The sequence below is a fragment of the Rhodamnia argentea genome, chromosome 1, assembly GCF_020921035.1.
Source record: "Rhodamnia argentea isolate NSW1041297 chromosome 1, ASM2092103v1, whole genome shotgun sequence".
In the NCBI taxonomy this organism is placed as follows: domain Eukaryota; kingdom Viridiplantae; phylum Streptophyta; class Magnoliopsida; order Myrtales; family Myrtaceae; genus Rhodamnia; species Rhodamnia argentea.
Window position 1 is genome coordinate 14,364,603 of NC_063150.1, and position 22,588 is coordinate 14,387,190.

At 38.9% G+C, this 22,588-nt stretch overlaps 1 protein-coding gene across 1 annotated transcript in view; it reads right to left on the minus strand.

The window, feature by feature from the left end:
* Nucleotides 1–17,696, minus strand: part of LOC125314549 (disease resistance protein RUN1-like) — a 51,443-nt gene extending 33,747 nt beyond the window's left edge. Inside the window, exons 1-6 of the mRNA XM_048277088.1 lie at nucleotides 17,491–17,696; nucleotides 16,977–17,069; nucleotides 15,686–16,790; nucleotides 15,316–15,591; nucleotides 11,139–11,310; nucleotides 9,456–10,079 (exon numbers count right to left, since the gene is read on the minus strand). Of these exons, the coding sequence (XP_048133045.1) occupies nucleotides 10,009–10,079; nucleotides 11,139–11,310; nucleotides 15,316–15,591; nucleotides 15,686–16,790; nucleotides 16,977–17,069; nucleotides 17,491–17,696 (1,923 nt within the window). The 3' untranslated portion in view covers nucleotides 9,456–10,008. The remainder of the gene's footprint in view (nucleotides 1–9,455; nucleotides 10,080–11,138; nucleotides 11,311–15,315; nucleotides 15,592–15,685; nucleotides 16,791–16,976; nucleotides 17,070–17,490) is intronic.
* Between the last annotated feature and the right edge of the window lie 4,892 nt (nucleotides 17,697–22,588).

Below are 22,588 nucleotides of genomic sequence, written 5' to 3' on the forward strand. Positions count from 1 at the left end.
CCAGGAAATGGCATTCACCACCGCTTGAATCTTTTGCCCTTCACACGCTTTCGCTTCAAAAGTCGGTCAACCACATTTATCGATTATCCAAAGTAACCAAAAACTGGGATTCATCGATGCATGCCGAACGTTTGAATTCTTGTCTCGCCCAAATCTATCGCTCGACTTAGCAAATGGAATTACGATTCGTCGTACACATTTTGAGTTGGAACAGAAGTCATGACGGAAAATGGGACAACAAGCATCTAGCAAAATAGGATATGATTGATTAAGGAAATGAAGTGCTAACTAATTTTCTGAAAACGAACCTCGGTGGTGCTACTAGTATCGTCACTTCTTTGGCAACAGAAAAATCAACATGGTCTAATTCATTTTGTTGCCCACCATAGCGACCGGGAATTACCTAAAGACAGTGCATTAATGATTAATGGGCACAATAATTGCCGACATGATTGGCCAGGGACCGGGAACTACCAGAAGACGTGCATTAGTAGGCATAATAATCGTCGACACGATATAAGATTTTTACGATATCACTGTCGATTGTTGTATTGAGGAGATAAATAGATTCTGATATCATATCAGATTTTTATGAGATCATTATTAACTATCCTAAAAGATCAAGCTGTTAGGTAAATAAATTCTACCAATGGCCCTTGCTACCCTCAAGGAAAAAAGAAAAGAAAAGAAAAGAAATGAGAGAAAAAAAAACAAATAAAAAAAATTCACAATATTATTTAACAAAATATTCACATCGGCGTCGGTCGTTCAACGTGGCGTGACTGGTATCGACTTCGGTGATTTCCAGCCAAAATTGATTAGATTAACTCAATTGGCACAAATGGAAAAACGTTTATAATTGAATTGATCTAATTAAAACGTTTAAGAGTGACTTGACACTAATGCAATAGATTCATTACTTTTTTTTTTCTACTTTTCTCAGCTAATGATAATAGATGAGTCGAAAAAAAAAAGATGAGTCGATCTTTAACCAGCGATGAGATGCTAGGAATTAGGACTCTGACAAAAAAAAAAAAGAGTAGAAAGTTAGGACAACATAAGAGAGCGGTTGATAAGAAAAACCCCGCAACAGTCTTTGTAACTGTAATCAATAGTCATCAATCAAGAAGCATTAATTCTCTCTGTCCTAAAAAGGAATTGAATTATCCATGCATGAGATTTAAGATATTAAATTACAAAAATTTCAAATTGAACTTTCTTTTCTAATTTTTCTTTTTAACTTCGATCAATTTACAATTTCACCTTTCATAAGTTTATGAAAGGCTCTCTCGAGCAACGAAATTTTTCGACAACGTATCTCGGCGTATGACATTCGTCTTCCTCGCCCTGAATCCCAAATCTTTCACCGATTAAGTGAATCACATATGACTGATTTTATCTACCACGTGTCGCAATTCTCAAGTCGATACATAGTTGTCGGCCCAAAAAAAAAAAAAGAAAGTCTATACATAATTTTCCTTTCTTCTCGACGAGTCAAATTAACGCCGCTTTCGAGCGGTTAATTTGAAAACAAAAGAAATAAATGAAAATGTGCTCGCCGGGAAACTACATGTAATAATGCTACATCCTCGCGCCTAAAATTCAAATCATATTCAACGATTGGCAGGAACCAGATTCGGAGCTCGCAGACGAAGTCGAAGAAGAAGAAGAAGAAGGAGAAGGAACGGAGGATTCATCGTCGCCTCCGAGCTCTTGCTCGCAAGGCCACAGATGTTCTCTCAACCTCAGGACTCGACAAGGAGGCGCCATCTGTTTGCTCTGCCTCTCCAACCTCCTCACTGCCCCTCGCCCGCCCACCGTCCACCTCCGACGACGAGCTGATTGCTTGCCAGATCATCGACCTGGTCGTTCTTCTGTCGGATTCCGGCAGCGAATCGGCATTGGCTTGTGAGTTCGCGTCTAGGGTTTCGGGCCTGCTCTGTTCTCGCGCGCTGGGGTGGAGCCGACGCCAGGTGCATGTGGTAAGCGCCACTTCCCGACTTTGATGTCGTTGCTGTTCGGTTCTTTTGGCGTGCGATGAGAAAATGATTAAAAGGAAGGTTGATTGTCCAATTCCGCTCAGATTCCCGAAATTCTGGTTCCTTCTGTTCTCGTGATACCATTCACTGGTTTTCAGGTTCGCACCTCTCTCCTCTCCTCTGTGTTCGTTTGTGTGTGAAATTTGTATTCCTTCTGTCCGTGATGAACTCATTTTGCTCCTTTTCCGCAAGATGAGGTTGTTTCAATTTAAGAGTTGTGCATTGGGCAATAGGGTAGCAACTGGACAGAATTTCACGCATCTTAACGCATCGTGTCCCACAATTGCAGCTCCACTGCTTTGGAATCCTTCTAAACCATGGGACAATTGATGTTTATGCCTCAATTATAGATAAACATGCCTTTGTTGTTCATCTTATGGATGGTCTTCAACTACCGAGGTAACAAGCAATAAATGATGAGAGATCAAGGCTTTATACATACTCTCGCGCATGTGATGTTCACACATCTCGAGTGTTGTGCTCATTTTGTCCATCCATGCAGTAACGACATCCAGGGGGAGATATTATTTGTGCTGTACAAGTTGTCAGTCCTCCAGCGGGAATATGGGGATGGTGACAAAAGTGAGCCTTTTGTTACTTGTAGTCCCAAGCTCATTCATCTGTCGTTGGATGTCCTCTTGAAGACCCAAAGTGATGATGTTCGCCTGAACTGTGTAGGTCTGTCAACTTCTGTATTACTTGGAATTGTGTCAAAATCACTCAGTCTCGGGTTGTGCCTATATGTGAAGTTTGGCAACTGGCAACGGTGCTTATCTATCATTGATTGACAGTTTGTCATTTGATTGATTGCCATTAAATCAACTTAGATACATCTGTTTGAAACAACTTGTTTGCATAGTTTATTTTAGCAGAATCTTTGTACATATGAACATTACTTACCCACAACTAATTTCGTTTTTCCTTGGTTAGCATTTTTGTCAATGCTGGTTCAAAGAGGGTTTCTCAAAGATCCATATGAAGGTTGTATGAGCAACTTGAGTTCTGTTGAAGCTGATAGTCTCGTACAAGCTACAGATGATTTATCAGACCTCTGCACCTTATTTTCAGAGGCCATCAAAGGTCCATTGCTTTCATCAGATGGACAAGTCCAAATGGGCACATTAGAGTTAATTGCCTATTATTTACGTGAACTAAATTCAGTCAAGCAGTTTCAACTTTTGGTGGAAGCTAATATTGCGGATTATGTATTCGAAATCCTCAGGTTATCAGGCAAGTAATCTTTTATTCGTATGATTGCTGGGTCATTTTTCATACATGGAGAAAGGCATTAACAATTAGCTTTCCTAATCATGAATTTGATGCCTATGGCCTTCTGGCAAGTTTATGTGGGTGAAAGTAGCCATTTGTTCATTTTGTATACTTCATAAGTACTTCTGATCAACATATAGGGAGATCCTCCAGAAACCCAAGTAGATTGCTTGGCTGTTTCTTCATGAGAAAACGGCACACACGGTCTCTGGCATTTCCCGGTTCAAGAAAAGAAATATTTCTGGGTCTTGGGATGTTTGACTGTCTTTTACCTTCTTTTATGTATTAACTAAAATCACACTTCCTTAAATGCCTTAATCCTCTATAATTGAAAATCCTCATTCTCGTGACAAAGGATTGATGTTGTTCATTGATAAATAGAATGCAAGGATACTGTCATCAGCTCTTGCCTTGGAGTTCTTGATCTCCTGTCAAATGCTGGACAAGCTTTTACACAGAGACTTGCAGTTGGCTTTGCCTCTCTAATTCCTGTCTTTGCTTATGTTGCCGAAGTGCCTTTTCATCCTGGTCAGCTTCAGCTACTGAAGCTCGTCTTTAGTTGCATTTCTGACTGCCCTGGATTGGCATCAACTTCACAAAGTGAACAACTAGCTGTTATTTTGGCGAGGATGCTTAGAAGATATAATGATGGTGAAACAGGCCTGCTTTCAGAATCATTCATGCTGGTATGCTCTATCTTGATGAGTATGATGAATTTCCCAACTTCTCATGATGTCTTAAATCTAACAACGTGCATTCAAGAGTCATTAAAAGATGCCATTTTGGCTTGTCTAAGTGCCATCAGGGAGCATACAGACCTCCTCCTGCATTCCTTGCTTCTATTGAAAGAGGCCTTTGCTTATGGTTATGGAGGTTACCCTGTCAGCAACTCCAACAAGAATGGATTGGAAAATCGTGTCATTGATATATGTAGACGATGGCTATTGCCTTGGCTATGGACATCCATCAAAGGAGAAGAGGAGGATGAGCAGACTGTCCTGGGTGTGCTTGATAGTTTCCATGCAATACTTCTTCACAGCTATGACGACCAAACTAGTGAGGACCTGATCTCTAGTTCTTGGTTCACCTTCTCATTCAGCTGTTTGGCTTTATATCCTACAGAGAGGATGGAAAGCCGAATTTATTTGATGATGAGTTCACTCATGGAAGTTCTACTTGGAAATGATCGTGGGAAGAACATTAGGGATGCTGTGTCTTACCTTCCATCTGATCCAAATGATTCGCTGTTTCTGCTAGGGCAACAGAGCTCCCATAATCTGCAGTTATCCTTTTGTCAATCTGCGGTCCTCCAAATTTTGTATTGCAGTTCTTTGTTTGATGAAAGATATTTAGCCTGTCTATCCTGAATTCACGTATTTATCAATATGATGCGTGGTCCAGTGTAGTTCATCAATTCCCATATCGTACCTAAAATAAGCATCTTTGGCAGGCTTGCAGCTGATAAAATAGTGTTAGCTTCCATTGAACAATTTATCCTTGTCAATGGGTGTGATCCAACATGCACTTCTATGAGTTCGTCAACTGTTATTCAACTAGTTGCTGTATATAGTCTGTATAGGGGTCTTGCCAAGATGAGCTACCAAATGCCATATAGTCCAGAAGCTCAGAGGCTCTTTATACAACTAGTCACCAAAAGTGAATGGGATCTGTTGTCTGCTAGAATTCACCCTACGTCACTTAAATGGTTGTCTCAACAAGAGAAACTCTGTGAATCACTGTCTTGTCAGATCTTGACATTCTGCAGAATTAGTCCTAAATCTGACAACCATTAATTGTCCATGGGAGAAAGGTTCATGGTCTGGATATGCAGTTGATTGCAGAATTGGTGGCAGCAGAAAACAATTATGCTGCAAAACTACTTGTGTACATATTTGAAGAGGTTGTCACGGAAAATAACCAAGAGAATGACTTGACTTCAGTATTGAATCTCATGGAATATGTCATACGTATCTTTCCTGAGGCTTCTAACAGATTATGCTTGAATGGAATAGCAAAGGCAATTCACATCTTCTATAGTGAGTCAAGCCCATCCTCACAGGTATACGCAGCCATAGCAGTTTTCATTTTCAACATATTGAGTTCAGTTGACTCAGATGCTCTTGCTGATGATGAAGCTTGGGTTGCAGTTGCTTTGAAGGTGACTGTCTAGATAACTCCACCTAGTATAAGTTCTGCCCTAGATCTCACTATTAATGCGGGGTAGCTGACTACACTTTGTTTCTTTTTCATATAGTTGATGGATCACTTGATTTACTCGGGTGACATAGGAAAGTGCTCTACTTGTTGCTTGATTCTTGGCATTTTGTGTTTGGTTTTGCACCACTCAACAAATGGAGCACTAGTGGATTCTTCAAAAACTGTTCTTCTCGACTCTTCATTGGCATCAACCTTGTCCAGTGCTATTCATGTGGCCTGTCCGAATGGACCAGCAATGCATAACATTGATGAGGGACCAAAGGCTGGAGAAACTTTGTTACATGTGCTTTTATTGCACTATTTTGCTTTCAAAAGGTTAGCTATCTGAACTTTTTAGTTTATCAAAGAGAAAGGTTAGCTATTTTATTGGATGTCCCAAATTGGAATTCATTCTTAAGAAAAAGTACTGACACATAACTTTCTTAGCATGCATGCCGTTTTACCAAGTGCAGTGGACTGGGATAATCTGATTGGTCAATCAACATGGATCGGGTCACGTCCTTTCTTAAGCATCAAGTGCCATGACTTGTGCAGGCTGATGCATTTCGGACCTCCTCTTGTCAAGCTCGTCGCTTCATACTGTCTGTTGGAGTTGTTTATTAGGTTATCCGAACAAAGAGACAGCGAGCATGAGGAACTATGCACGAATAAATACTGGATGTCACTGATGGCTGTATTTGAAGGCTTGCTTTTGTACAATGATACCAGAGTGGCAATGAACAGTAGCCTTTGCCTCACAATGATCTTGAAGTGGGAAACACAGGAAGTGGCAGAAATATTCAACAGGAGAAGTATGTGGTGCAGATTGATTTTGGAAGAGTTGGTGATATCTCTGGCAGCTTCGTCTTTAGCGTCTAAATCTTCCACTAATCATCACAAGGCTGCTATCATCGTAGCTGGAGCACTACTGAAGCTACCTAAAGTTCCAGAATGGCTGCGGTCTGTGTTTAATGATACCTTCTTGACTGGTATACTTGGAAACCTCACAGGCAGTAACTTGAACGCAGAGATTTTCCTCCTATTGCGTGAGCTGTTGAACTCTAAGCTCCTGCGTGCTGCTGATCATGTGGCCAACCTAAACAGGGTGCTTCAGGTATTTTATTTCCTTTCATCTTTCTCTGCTATTAGTGGTACTTTCCCCTTGGCGTGTTTCCCATGAGCTTGGTAGTCACCTGCGTCTGAGTAGCTTCCTTATGTCCAGTCTTTACATTTTTCATACTCTCCTCTGGATGGCCAGATAATACACAACTTGGGTGGACAGTGGAGGTTGATTTCAACTACTGCTTAAAGAATGCGAGGAAAGGTAGCGCCGGACCAATAGGTTGACAAATCTATGTTATGCAGGAATCCAGGAGGCACACGTACGGTCAAAACAAGAAAGCAGAAAGGAAAGAGAAATGTCTAAAGAAGGTTATCGCGGTTGACGACGACACGGGAGCAACTATCTATTTTCTTGTCGATCTGATTACATCTGATTCACGACGAGCAGAGGCTTATGGAGGACTTCCAATCGGCAAGGAGAAATTGCTGGACGAGAGAGAAATGTTTTTCAGGTCGACAGCAGCACGTGATGTTACGAGAAACTCATAGAGATCCCATTATACCACGGTGTCATATTTTCCGTAGACAAAGATAGTACATAAGAAGTATCGAATGAAATCACACCAACATATAAAGTCATTACACATGTGAGCTCCAAGAACTCCTTGGAAATAAAATCTAAGGAAGAGATGCACAAACATCCAGTGACAGGAGGATGAATATGTATATTCTCAATCGAGGGCAACTATCTTGTTAGGCCAAACCATCATCAGAGAAGATACCATGCAAATGTGGATCCGCACATGTTCTGTTTATTTCTTTTTCAGTACAAATTAGATGCTGCAGTTATTCGAAATACGATGATCATAATCATAATATGTGTGCACTATATACTTTACCCTCTTTCAAAAAACGGAACTTTGTCGGTAAGTTATTAATTTCATTGGCAAATTACATTGTTCGCCATGAAGTTTTTTGAATTATAGCATTTCTTATTGATAAATTACTATGAACATCCTGACCAATAGGTTGCCAATTATAAGGATAAATCTAACAGTCATAATAGAAAATTAACCATGCTCCGAACATTGTTCCTGGTAAAGCCAGAAGGTACAATTGCGATTAAAAAAAAAGGATCTGGAGTTCAGATGAAAGTACCCGCTGCTCAAGACTATTACACAGAAACATGAAAAACAAACACTACGCCATCTCTTGCTTCCTTAAGATCTGCATGCCAAGAGTACTCCACTCGCCTCTTCCCATTTAATCTCTTCCTCTTGGAAAAATGTGAAATTTGCGTAAGTATTTTGATGAAGCCCAGTCAAAGTCTTCTAAATCGAATTCCTCACAGAGCGAAGCTGGATCCATTAATTGTTTGTCTTCAAGCACAACCTTCAAATCATCCTCTAGTCTCCTGCAGCTTAGCAGATAACCCAATTTTTTCACAGTTCCGCCGGATACTCTAACTGCAAGGCTGAATCGTAGATAACTCTCCTCAAATTGGCTGAAATCAACTGCTCCCTCCAACGCTCCCCACAACACATTTGGTATGAGATATTGAATCCATGTGTGATTTGAATCAAATGAACCCAGGGTTCCTGCTAGCACATTCCGTCTTTGGCCGTTAACATGTGGCACGATGTCGAAAGATACTTCCTTTTTTCCATCTTCTATATCGAAAACAACACAGAGGACCAATCCTAGGAACTTGTCATACAAGTCCTGTGATGCCATGAACGATATGGTGCTGTCTCCAACAAGGACAAACTCTTTTGGCATCTCTCCTCCAAGGCGAACATTTCGATAACTAGGATTAATAGATGAATAGCGATGCTTCTGTCATATGGCCAAATTGTTAGAGGTGCGCAAATTTGCGATTACTACTAGAAGAAGAGTTTGATTTGAGCATATATCTAGTAATTCAACCAAAGAGAGCTATAATAATTAGACATATTGATCCTTGCTTGCATTATATGCATTTACCATAGAACTCATTCCCTTGCAAGTGTTGGAGCCACCCCTACTATTATATCGACATCTCCCTAAAATGTAGCTCATACAATGCGAGTGTACTTTTTTTTTTTTTTGTGGGTCGAAATACCAGTGTACTATTTAGGAAGTGAAAAATTAATGGATAATAGAACAGCATACCCTAATCAGGCCCGACAGTCTACTATTCATTGTCATGTGTTCACCTTACACATCGCTGATTGTTCAGTACAACCTGTCCTAATTGAACTACAATTTACTTGCAACTAACTCGACATTATTAAAATAACTCAGAAAATCAGTATATTAAGTAGTTTATTATGTTTTTATTTAAGTGTTTAATATAACCCATTATTTAAAGGTCTAATCAGTCTATCACTTTCTTTAATACAATTATTATTACTCTACAATATAATCATCGTGCTGCTGTTTCAATTGCCCTTTCATTGCCACAATCACGAGACATTGGCCATAAAAACGTAGACAAATAATATTGGTTAATATTATAGCGCACCAAGTTCCTTGCAAACAAACAAAAAACACTTAATCCAACTCTACAAACAGAAAACACTTGAGAGTCAAAAACTTTGTGCATATTTATTTTGATCCATAGAGTTGATCGAACACTTTAAATCGTGTTGATTGTTAAGATCAACCGTAACATCAAGATCTTTGTGTGCGGTGTTTATTAGATTTTCTTAGGTTTTAGTGTTTATTTTTCAATATTGGCATTATGTACATCGGGTCTGTGTCATTGCGTCATTATGAGGCTTTGTTTAGCTTTATCTATGTACGTAATCACTTTATATCATATTTGTTTGTGTTTCTAAATTTTTCAGCTTTTGCATTATACAAACACAATGCGCCCATAGAGAGAGAGAGAGAGAGAGAGAGAGAGACCTCAATTGAGAAGGCAGCAATGTTCCATCCTTCGTGCACTAATTCACTTGAACTATCTTCCTCGGTGCCTGTTTGAATATCTTGTAAATCTTCTGTTTCACTTGAACCTTCCTTGTCTAAGCTCGTTTGACTATCTTCATATCCAACTTCGTAGAGTAAAGCTGAATCCAGCAACTGATCATTTTGAAGCAAAACCTCCAAATCGTTCTTTAGTGGCTTGCATATTAGTCTGAATCCACACTTTTTCACAATTACCCTCTTATCTAGATCTCTATATACTCTAATGCTAACGTGGAAATGACTCGAGTCATGTGGACCAAAATCATCTACTCTCCATATATCCTTTGTTTTCCGATACCCAAGACACACATGATCCAAATTAGGTGAATCGAGAATATCACCATAATCCATACCTTGTCTACCATTAACGGATGCGTCGAGCCGAAAGTTGCAAACCCCCTTTCCTTCTGTTCGGAATACAATACAGAAAACCACTCCCAAGAACTTCTTATACAAGTCCTTTGAAGCCGTGAAAGATATATAACCTTCTTTATTAGGGAGCAACCACTTTGGCATCTCCCTTCCAGGTAGAACAACTTGGTGATGTGTTTTGCCATGAAATTTCTGTAAAATAAATGTAGATGGTTAGATAGTTTTTTCAAAATCGGCACCTAAAAAGAGGAGTTTCAATGATTTAAGTGGGTAGTCCTAGAGTCTAGATACAGTTAGCAATAGCATTACAAAGAATTTCTTCACTTAATTGGTGGAAAAAAGACATGTATTGTTTAAGATTTTTTAACTGGATGAACATGTATTATTGAGGTTTTTCATTGAATGATCCTTTTAAGTCGACAGCGAACTAGAGTTCCATAAATAAAGAGAACATCCTTTGTTTTGCCTTATAGCAACCTCCACCACATCTACATGCAGAATCACTTTCTATGTGTTCGTTTTTACTAATTAGCGCACCAATCCAAAATTTTCAGCATTAGCAATTTACAAGAGATGGGGAGTGTGCCTAACCTCTTCAAGCTTGAACCAATCATTCACGGACACCCCATTACGGACCAGTTCAAGACATGAACATAACTCAACGATCTCCACGTCAAATATGTTGGGGGGAATCCTACTCAGAGATTCACAACTGGTCGCCTTCAGTTCTCTTAATTGCCCTGGAACCTTGGGGATCTCTTGTAGCTGTTCACAATGAGAAATATACAAACGTACCAAGTAATATAGTTTCTCGCATGTTGGAACGTTAGTGAAATTGTTTCCCGACAAATACAAAGATTCTAAGCGGGGAAAACAGGAAAAATTCTCCAAGAACTCTACTTCTGGGAGATGGCACGAGTCAAGGTCCAACTGCGACAACATAGGAAATCCCGTCTTTGTATGAGGATCACTTGAATCCTCCTCCACCTTTGGAAACTTAATTAGCTTTGAGCAGCCATTAAGCCTTAGATTGAGAAGATTTTGCAATCTGTAAATACTAGATGGAAGGATCGTCAGTTTCTCGCAATGACTTAGATGCATTTCCTCGAGAGAGACCAGATTTCCTATCGATGCAGGCAGTTCCTCGATCGAAGTCTGTTGTAAATAAACTTCTCGCAAGCTTTTGTTTTTATTTGGAATATCAGGGAATCTTTGCAATTTAGGGCACCCACCTAAATCTAACTTACCCACCTAAATCTAACTTCCGTAACTTTCCATGATATGCAACTGATTCATGGGCACGCTCCAAGTTTTCGCAACCAGAGAGATCCAATTCCTCGAGAGTTGGAGTACAAGAGAGGTCCGGCATACAAACCAGCGACGGGCACATGCTGAGGTTAACGAATTTCAATTTTACAAAGCACTGCAAGAACAATGAATTTGTCAAAAGAGAGAAAATAAAAAGAACAATGATCGGAACTTCACCACGCGCTAAAGTGGCGTGGCCACTTCCACTCCATTTACGTGCAGAAACAGTACTTGTGATTCAGAGAGAAAAAGAGAGTGTAACCACAACCGGGAGCACATGAGCGACGGTCAATCCTTTGCCAACTAATTCATCACATGAATTTAAGCCAACATCTGGAATCTTATGTAGGGATTCACAACCAACCGTCTGCAGATCCCACGGAGGCGGTGGAAGGTCGGGAATCTCTTCTAATCATCACTTAGACTCCGTATGTTTCGTAAAAAGTAAGTAATTTGGAATTTTTTTAAAAAATAATCGGTTATATTTCTTATAAAAATGAATGAGCGAAAAATATTTTCATCATATAAGTAATTTTTTTTAATAATAATGTGACTAATTATTTCAAGCGATACATGTAATCATTTTCAGGAAAATATTTTCCAAAGCCCTCACTTTTCGCGAAACAAACGGAGCTAGGAAGTGGTGGTTGGTTGATTTGTTTTTAAAAAATGGCTTATTTTGTACGACTAGATGACCATAGATATAGCCAAAAAATGGACAATAATAGAGTCCAAGCCGTCTTGCTTAGCTTTTGTGTTTTAGCTACATATACGTTGGTGCAGTGTAAGAGCTCAAAGTTTACTATAAAGAAAATTACCAAAAAAAGTCATAAACATATTGTAATTGTGCCAATATAGTCTTAAACTTTTTTTTTTTGGCCAATTCAGTCATAAATAACTTGCAATTGTGTCAATTTAGTTCATTTGACTGGTTGGCTGGCACTAACGTGACGTTGCTTGCATTGACGTGGAAAATTTTTAACATTTTTCGAATTTTCAAATTATTTTGATATTGGAAGTACTTCGAATCCGTATTTGGAAGATTTCGGGATCCTCTCTTGTGATTTGAATTGTATAGATATAACATATTTTCTTGATCTATTATTTGAAATTTCGTATTTTAGGTAGGTTGTATTTCATTTGCTTGGATGTTATTCAAAGTTATCCTCGCCTCCTAGCTCTAAACAACCTCTTGGTCCCTCATTGTAGACACATTTAATTTATTAAATGAGGTTTTATTCCTTGGTGTTGTCCCTTATTATTTTAACTTTGTCTGTCTCTCTGCCCCTTCACTGGATTACCTAAGTTTCGTTCTTCCTATTCATTGTAATGGGGTTTCCTACCTCACTAAGATTGAAATTATTTACCAACGTTTGTTAGATCGTTTGTAGAAATTAAAGTCGTTTCTATAGTTTTGCATATTTATCTGTTCAAGTTATCGACGAGTTAAACTAACTCTTATACTAAATTACCTACTATTTCCAAAATTACCAACTAATACAATAATTTACCAACAATTATATTCGGAGCTAATATAAGAACTCTAACATGAAACTACCAACGAATTTTTTAGTTATTTATCAATATTTATTTGATAGATTCAAAAGTACCGGCCATTCCAATAATTTACTGACATTTGTGACAACACACCAACTAGAAAAGGTTAATAACCCATATCCAAAATTTTCTGACTCTTAATTTGAGTTAATTACCAGCATTTATTTGAATTGTTTAAGAAGTACCCAATGTTTCAATAGTTTTTTTTGGTAAGGGACCCAATGTTTCAATAGTTTACGAACGTTAAATTGGAAAGTTTACTAGCATGTTAACATTACTACTCTTATATGAAATTACCGATTCTATTGAATATTACTAATATCATTACAATAATTTACCACATTTTCTCGGGGAACGTTCCAACTTGTTTAAGTAACAAGCAAATGAACATTGGTAAATGGACTGACATGAGGATTCGGTAATTTTGTAAGAGTTGGGAACTTTAACATGCTGACAACATCTGCAAATTAAATGTGGGGTAAATTATTAAATTTGGAAGTGATCTCGAAACAATTAAATAAACGTCATCAACGGAATCAAATAATGGTTAGAAAAATTAGAACTTGATGGTAACCTACCCCGTGAGAAGCTGGAAAATCTAACTTTAGTACGATTTTAACTGTAGCAAATGAATATCGATAAGTTCTTGAAATAATTGGCAATTTCAATACAATCAAATCAGAGTTAGTAAATAGACTCAAATAGGAGCTAGTAACTTTTTAAAAAAAAAATATTTATTTTAATACATTGGTAAGTTGCACAAGAAAAACTGGTTGTTTACAAAAATTAGTTTGTACTCTATAATAATGGAATTATTGTTGGTACTTCCACAAAAATTTTGGTGACTTACTAGCACATTTCCAGGCTAAATAAATATTGGTATTTCCATAAAACTATTGGTAACTTACTAACATGCGACATGCAAAATAAGTTACCGGTCAAAATTTAGTTACGAATGCTTTTGAAATTTACAACGCTTGTAAGAAATTACTAGCATGAAACAGTATATTGTGCTTTCACGCACGGTTTTGCTAGAAATTTTCATAACATATGATGCTATTACATCTCTCGAATTGGGTTTAACTAATTAAAACAGAACTATGAATTTTTCTCTGAAAGTTTGTCTGTACTTCATTACGAATATAGCATTTTTTTAAATTTTATAAAATGAGATGGAGCAAGCTCAATAACATTGATAGAATTGCTGATTCTCTTCGAATTTGTTAAATTTCATTATGACATTCTAATATTTTATCTAGTGCACTACTTGAAACTTAACAAGCAAAGGAGATAAAACGGCTTAAGTACACCACAAGTGCCATAGGTTGTGTATGGCGCTCACTTTAGTGTCAAAACTTCCAAATCGATCACTTTAGTACTAAGTTTTTGTAACTTCGATCACTTAAGTGCCAACTTCTTTTAAAAACGATCATTTTAGTGCCGGAGTTAACGTGGTTTGCCGAAAATTCGACACGTGTTATTTTTTATTAATATTTGAGATGACGTGACTCGGTGAATTTGACACTAAAGTGATCGTTTTTTAAAAACATTGGCACTTAAATAATCATTTTTAAAAAAAGTTGGCACTTAAATGATCGTTTTGAAAGTTTTGGCATTGAAGTGATCGAAGTTACAAAAACTTAGCACTAAAATGATCAATTTGAAAGTTTTGGCACTAAAATGAGCGCCGTACACAACTTATGACACTTGAGATGTACTTAAGCGGAGATAAAACTATTACAATTGACAGAGTTATGAAGACGTGGCTTTCCAATTCTCTGTATGGAAGGATCTTTTAAAACATTTAGACTACTACAAACTATATGTGAAAAACATACAAATCAAATAAAATTTTTTATGATATATCTTAGCACGTTCGGCATTGAAATGTTAAATTACATACTAAGGAGTTTTTGTGTCAATTTTCAGCTCAAAGTCATGATGGTTTGAGCTCAATTTTGGCTTTTTTCATATGTTTATGATTTTTTTTTTACTTTTATCCCTGCAATTATTTTTTGTAAATTCCCACAATTTTTATTTTATAATTGAGTCATATTTACAAAAATTGTGTAATCAAGTCTCTCTAGTGTCAAATCTAGCTAAAGTGGCCATTGAACAACCCTGTATGGGATGTGGATGAAGTAGTGCACATACATCGGCACTCTTAGAATTAGCTTAAAGCGGAAGCTAGTCAAACACAGCTTATGCCATCTTCCACCATTCACTATCCATGGGGATATCCACGCAAGCAAATATTCAATCAACATCACACTTCGGCAATCTCCAATGGCCACGTAGGTTGGATTTAATGCTGGACATGCTTAATTATACAATTTATGTAAGTAGAGTTACATGATTAGAAAAATTTAAAAAACATGGGCTTGATTAGAAAAGCAGTTGAAGTACATATAGATTGACAGCCTACGTTTTGATGCTTTAATATTTATAAAGTATTAAATCATTGTGGATTCTTTCCTAAGGACAATATAAACATGGTAAGTTTTCATATATATAGCTTTAAAAAGTGAAAAAAAGAAGAAGAGAGAACCAAGTAGATGCACACCTTAAATTGTTTCAGCACTCCTGCGATGTTGGTGTTCGATAGATCAAGTCCAACTAACTTCTTTGGACCATCTCTAAATTCTGGAATCGAGGCACATTGAGGCCATTCAAACCACCTTAACTCATTAGGGAGGTGGATGGGACCAGAAAAAGAGTTCACTACATTCTGCAAGATGAGCAACCTCAATTTTCTCATGTTTGTGAAAGCATTTGGACCAATATACTTCACTTCTGGCTTTGGTAGCTTCAACACTATGGCTTTTATCGAATCCGTTCCCTGTATATTTGTTCGAATATAATCAGATTTACTTTGTAATTACAGTAAACAAAGTCAAAGCTAAGAACATAATATATACAGTAACAAGCCTTACCACATCTCCTAGTAGAACATCAAGAACATCATCATAAAGCCATAACCTACTGCGTTTTCCGGGATCATCTCGACATTCTTCTTTAACGATATCCATACCCATTGATTGTATTAAGTCATGCATTTGTAAGGTCCCTTGCTCTTCCCTAATCAAGGAGCGCTCAATGAGAATGCTTAACCCAATAATCGTGTGAAAATCACAACTATCAAGAACTTTCTTAATGTACTCTGCGTCTCTTCCTTTGAAGAAACAAGCAATGTCGAGAAAAATCTCCTTTGCATAGTTCTCCAATCCATCATAACTTACCTTTAGCACGTCATTGATTTTTTTGTCGGGACTTTTGGAAAGTTTTTGGAGGGTATTTTTCCATTCATTTTCTCCTCTACCACGCAAGGAAGAACCCAACACTTCAAGAGCCAAAGGAAGGCCTTTGGCATAATGTAAAACCCTGTCAACAAGATTGTTGCTTATTTCTATTTCTTGATTTCCTTGAAAAGCATGCTTTCTAAAAAGTTCAAGAGCTGCACTATTGTCAAGAGCTTCAACTTCATACATATGATCCCGATTTACCCCATGAGAAACTAGAATATGCTTATCTCTTGTTGTGATAATTATCCTACTTCCATTGCCGAACCATTGGCAATTTCCAGCTAAAGCATCTAGCTGCCATGCATCATCAACATCATCGAGGATAATGAGAACTTTTTTATTATGGAGTCTATCTTGAATCAAACAACTTCCTCTTGCAACACTATAAACTGTAAAGGTCTTCCCCAATAATACCTCCGATAGCAATTTTTCTTGCAAAGCAACCATACCATTGGGACTTTTGCTATTTTCTCTAACACGTTCTGAGAAACTAGAACCTTGAAACTCTCTAAACACAGCATTATAAATGGCTTTAGCAAGGGTTGTCTTCCCTACACCTCCTTGTCCCCATAATCCTACCATAAGAACATCATCCTTGGACTGTAGATTCAAGATTGTTCTAAGTTGTTGTACTCGGGAATCTATCCCAACCGGATATTTGGCTACATCTAGTGGCACTCGATCCAGTTGAGTTGAGATTTCCCCCACGATATGTTGTATAAAGCCCGCTTCATATCTGACAAGTTAGAAATTGCTTTTAGAGCAATCCATAGAAATGATTACGTATCCAAAGAGAATCACTAAGCAATAAACTTGTCTACAATACATTTGGAGATGAATGTTAAAATATGTTCAACTAGCAAGATGCCCCGTGTATATAGAAGGAGGTAGAGAGTTGTTCTACAAATTTGGAACAACTGACCCTGAGACAAAGTGAGGAAAGAACATGCTCCCCTCTGCCTTCACCACTGGCCCCACGGCCGCCCTCATTGCGCTCCCCCCATCGCCGCGCCCCCTGCCATCATTCCGCATCGGTCACCTTCGCGTGACCTAGCTGTTCTCACAACTCTCTTTCTCTGTTTTTGTTCCATCGACCCGGGCATGACACCCTAGATCTATGGTCGCAGGCCTAGATTCGTCAAAGTCGCTTGACACGGGGAGCCGGAGAGGAGCTGAAGTGAAGTGGCTGGAGCGGCGTGGGGACGTGGGCACTCGGGCAGCAGCGTTTCAAGAATTAGCAGAGGCTTGGAGAAGACGAACGGCTCGCACATGTTGGTGCTCTAGTTCTTGTGCTTCTTAAGTGTGCTCTGTGCTGTGCGAGTGTTTGATCAAATTAAGTATGAAAAGACTTACCCCCTATCGCCATAGGATCCCAAACCTCAGAGCAAAGTATGAAAAGACTAAGACTAATTGAAAGTAGAAGTGCTCTGCCATACCCATCAGTAAAATGCCACCCGGACAAGCTACCAGCCTCGGAAAGAGCATTCTTCCATCTCCTTACTCCCTCCGAATCCTTCCCAAACTTGCCCTCATGCTTAGCCATAGCTTCTAAGTAACCCTTTCTCGGTGTTCTCACTTCACGAGGATCCACTTTGTAAAACACCGGAAAGACCATGAGGTCTCCTTGCTCCTTGCGCTCCATGATCTCCGCCAACTCTTCCAAACACCACGTCGACGAGGCGTAGTTCTTGGAGAAAACGACGACCGCGATGTGTGATTCCCAAATCGCCTTCACGAGCTCGGTTGATATTCGCTCTCCCTTCCTTAGTTCTTCGTCGTCCTTGTAAGTGTTTATTCCCGCCCCATCTAGAGCTGTGTAAAGATGACCAAGGAAGTAATTGCGGACATCTGGGCCTCTGAAACTCAAGAAGACGTGGTAACTCTTTCTGGGATTGGAAGAAGAAGAAGAGGCCATTGGGATCAAGGAAGAGAGGAGGTTAACAATGAGCAATGAGTTGCCCAAGATTTGGTACTTTGTTTGAGGCAGTCTGCTCACCACTTTATCGTCTCGCCATATTCTTTATACCAAGTTGCCATGACTTTCCTTTTTGTGGGTCAACGGTGAATATTATTAGGTCTTATCTTCGTTAAAGATCACATTTGCTGTGCTAATTAGATATCTTATGGACACAAATCTTCCATTAATGTTGGATTTGTTGTTAATTGAAATTGCCGATTAATTTCTGAGTGAACGAGAGATGATTTTTATGACAACGATTTCACACCATCCTGGCTGTAGGCCAGCTGGATTGATTGGTTTCCCGAAAGAAAGCCCTTTGCTTTTTCTTTACGCCTTCCCTTTGGAGAAAAATATTCTCCATTCATTGTGCTGTTCTTTGACGCCATGAGTGAGCGGAGAGAGAAAAAGTAACGGAGGAGAAAAAAATCTGAAAGGTGGGTACCAAAGATGAAAATGTTTCTAGGCAAAGTCGCCGCCATAGAGTTTCCGACCGAAGTTCCAGGCGACTGGACGGCGGTCGGCATCAAGCTCGTAGAGCAGGGAGCTGTTGATGCGTGTTTTGGTCAAGGTCGTTGCTGGCGTTGTCGTTGCTTCGTGTTCGCGGGCGATGGCGTCGTCGCGCTTCATGTTCTCAGGAACGAGAACAAGAGAGAGAAAGGTTCGGGCTTAAGGTTTCTACGAGGTGGAGGTGTTTGTACTTTTCGAGATTAAATATTTTCCCACTTTTCAAGGAGTGTTTTTTAACAAGGGAAAAATATTTTTTGGGGCTAGATTTTTTCCGCACCCAAACGCTGAAAAATTCAAAAAATATTTTTCGAAAAGTTACTTTCTGCCAAACAAATGGAGCTCTAGTCTCACCCAAATCTACAACTAACTTAGCAAACGAAATTACTATTTGCCAGACGCATTTGAGTTGGAACCATAGTCATAATAATCGTTGTGATAAGACTGAATCAAGAGTGATAGGCATAATAATCACTGACGAAACCGAATCGAGAGTGATATAGTGACTAGATATCACAATGAAAAATATGGGTAAATGAGCGCCATAATGTTGACACGATGTGAGATATTTATGGGACCACCGTCATTTATTGTAATTGCGGAGGCAAATAAGAATACCTCATGCTCTGATATCACGTGAAATTTTTGTGAGATCACCGTCAACTATTTTAGATCAAGCTGTTAGATGAACGCACGATTTAGTATTTAATAATCGTATCAAAAATTGTGAACCACGCAAGACCAAACACAACAGTGAACCATGCAAGCGAAGGTATTACCTACAACACCAAACAAGTCAAGATGGAGGTATTACTTTGTTGGGAGAAACGGGCAGCAATTTGCCAAAGACAATCCATGTAACGCCCTAGACACGTCACAGCCTTGGGACTTACATTCTCTACTTTAATCTTTCATTATACATTTAGCACATGCGGAAGCTCTATTCAAATCAATCAGTCAGCCATACATAACAAGTGAATAATAAAATTTCAAACACCAATAGTAGGTACCCCTAATCCAAGGGTATGGCCTTTTCTTGGTTCGCTAAGCAAATTACATACAACAGAAGTCAACCTTTTATTTCATCAAACATATTTACAAGGGGTTTGATTCAATTTACAACCATAGTCAAACATCTGGGAGGCGAGAACAAAAGACAACCATCAAAGCCAGTCAATGGCTAAATACAACTAAAAATGGTTAACTGCTCGCAGCCATAACTCTGCTATACATATGAGCAAGCTATCCCCGTTTCCCACAACTAATCCTTCTCATCACTACCCATCACTAGCATCGTCATCATCCTCAATGAATAGGAGTGGACTGAGAAGTACGTCATACTCACCAACCATATTCAGTGCTATAAAACGATATAGGATTGGGGCAGACATCAGTCCTACTTCAATTGCCAGGTACTACTCAATTTCTTAAACTTCACATCAGGGTGGTCCGTATCCACATAGTCCTCCTAGGATGAGATACATTCCCGAGGGACTCCATAACACAAAACTGGTGATGCAAGACTAACCTATGGCATTCTTACTATCAGAAAAATCACAATTCAATAATAGTGAGCTAATGCCCCACGAATGAACTCTAACACAATGAAATGTAAGCATTGAAATCAGAATGCCATAGCAATAATTCATAATTCCAAAAGCATGCATTTCGAGCATTTTCAGTCAAGTTTCTTTCCAAAATCTCGTGAATATATGTATATGCAATGTCTCCAGCTCCTTCGCAAATAAACCTCATGCTGGTGTGCATCCTTGAGGATAAACCTCACCCGACATCTCACTCCGGAGGCATCTTAAGCTCACAAGGACGAAGCCATCTCCGACCATTAGAAAGCATCAAAGGACATTTCGAATTCCGCTCGGCGCCCACGGGACATCGCCGGGTAAACCTCGTGGCAATATAACATCAAATAAACCTCACGACGCATGAAATGCCATGCCATGCACACACATTGTAATCTTGCTGTCATTGATGTTCAGAAGTTTTATAAAATGAATTAATCATTCGTATCCATATCATATTCTTTCCGGAAAAGCTCAATAATATAGGAATCAAGCATATCAAGCGAAATTTCAAGAATACGATCCATTTTTCAAACTATTGACGAATGATTCTAATGCCAAGTCAAACAAACCATAAAGGTTAGAAATCGACTAGCTTGGATTTAGAAATTTCAACTTCTACAACGATGAACGGAGGACGGGCGATGGCGAAGAACGATGGGCGGCGTTTAACGGCGGTAACATCTAGGGCGCAGGTCGCGGGCGGTGTGCGGCGGTTCGGCTCGGGTTGGCGGACGGTGTGTGGTGGCAATTGAGCGGGGTATCAACGGAATTTCCAATAAGAGCTGTTGAATGAACCGACATCGATTTCTATTTATAATAGCTTGATCAACTTAGTCTAGTTAGCTTGTAGTCAACAGCTTCCGACAAGTCAACAGCTCAAGCTGCATGCAGCCTCACCCATGCCTTGACACGTGTCAAGCATGTGCCACGCGTGCTCGGCAGATGGCTGCCATGTGTCAGGTGGTGACATGTAGCCGATAGCCTTGGCCGCCTCACCACAATTGACCACGTGGCCACCTCGTCCTTGTATACTCGCCTAGTCTCAATTACACATGTACTCAGCCTTGCCGTGTCCAAAATAAATTATACCGTGTCACCCTATCGCCTCATTTTCAGCCCATAATTATCCAAAAATATTTCTTGTCTCATTTTCACTTCATAATTATCCAATAATATTTCTGGACAAGCAACTCAAATTTTCAGGTCATCACAATCCAAGATCAATATCTCTCCCGAAACTAAACCGCCCACAGTGGACTTAGCCTCCATAATAACCAACAATATATCCAGCAATACGACTTCACAACAAGTGAATATGATACCGGAATAATAATGAAACAACACACCAAGATGGAAAACCTAAAACGGGAAACACATACAGCTGAAAACTTTCACTAAACTTCAAGAATAGTAGGATATACTGAGAAGTTTCTCTCTGGTCACACACTAGAAGCTTAACATCAATAATACAAGAGAATTTCAACACCATAAAGGTAGAACAAAACAAATGGGGCAAGAAAATCCTAACCGCGATTGGAGAATTCAGAGAAGAATCTCAACAAACAAAATTGATCAACTCATAGCCTTCGGTTTCACGAACAATATATTCAAATTTGAGCTAATTTCAATAATGTTTGGCCTTCGAATTGGAATTGCAAAGGCGCGCCCCTCTTTTCTCTCTTCCCCCTGTTTTCTCGGTGCTGCCCCTGTTCTTTTTTCTCTCTCGACCACTGCGAGCACGCACGAAGACAGCCCCACTTCTTTTCTCCTTCATTTTGTCTTTTCTCTATTTCCCTTTTGACTTTGCTTTCTTTTTTTTTCTTTGTTTGTTTCTATTATTTGCTTGATGGGCCCCACATAGGCGGTCCCACCAACAAATTACTTAAATCTTGGAATCCTGTCGAACCAAAATATTGCCCGATTGTTCGAGCAAAATTGCTTTAACATAGATCATATGGAGTTCTTAAGCTATGTATTTGAATTTACCCAAAGAAAGTTGAAGCAGTGATTGAGTGGGATTGCTCTATTGGTATGACAGAGGTGACAAGTTTTCATTGGGTTATTAGCTATTATAGAAGATTTACATAAAAGTTCTCCAAGGTTACTAATCCGCTTACTCATCTAAATCAAAGTGAGTTAAATTGAATGGCCAGACTAGTATGGGCGAGATTATTAAAGTGATAGGAAAAAAAATGAAAAGTAGAAACTCTTGGTGAATAAATGAGACACTTATACGGCATCGATCATGTGCAACGCATCTTTATTATTCAATTAATATGCACCACTATTGGTACGGATAGTTATGATTTGTAAACCAACCAACCATCCATATTAATGACAATGGACATGGGCGGAATCAAAAGAGATCGGAGAGATTGTGAATATGAAATTTTTCCACATGAGAATTGATGTTTCTTCTTCTTTTTTGTTTCCTTTTGTATTTATATTATATGATATGAAAAGGAACGAGCAACGCAATCTTATCAA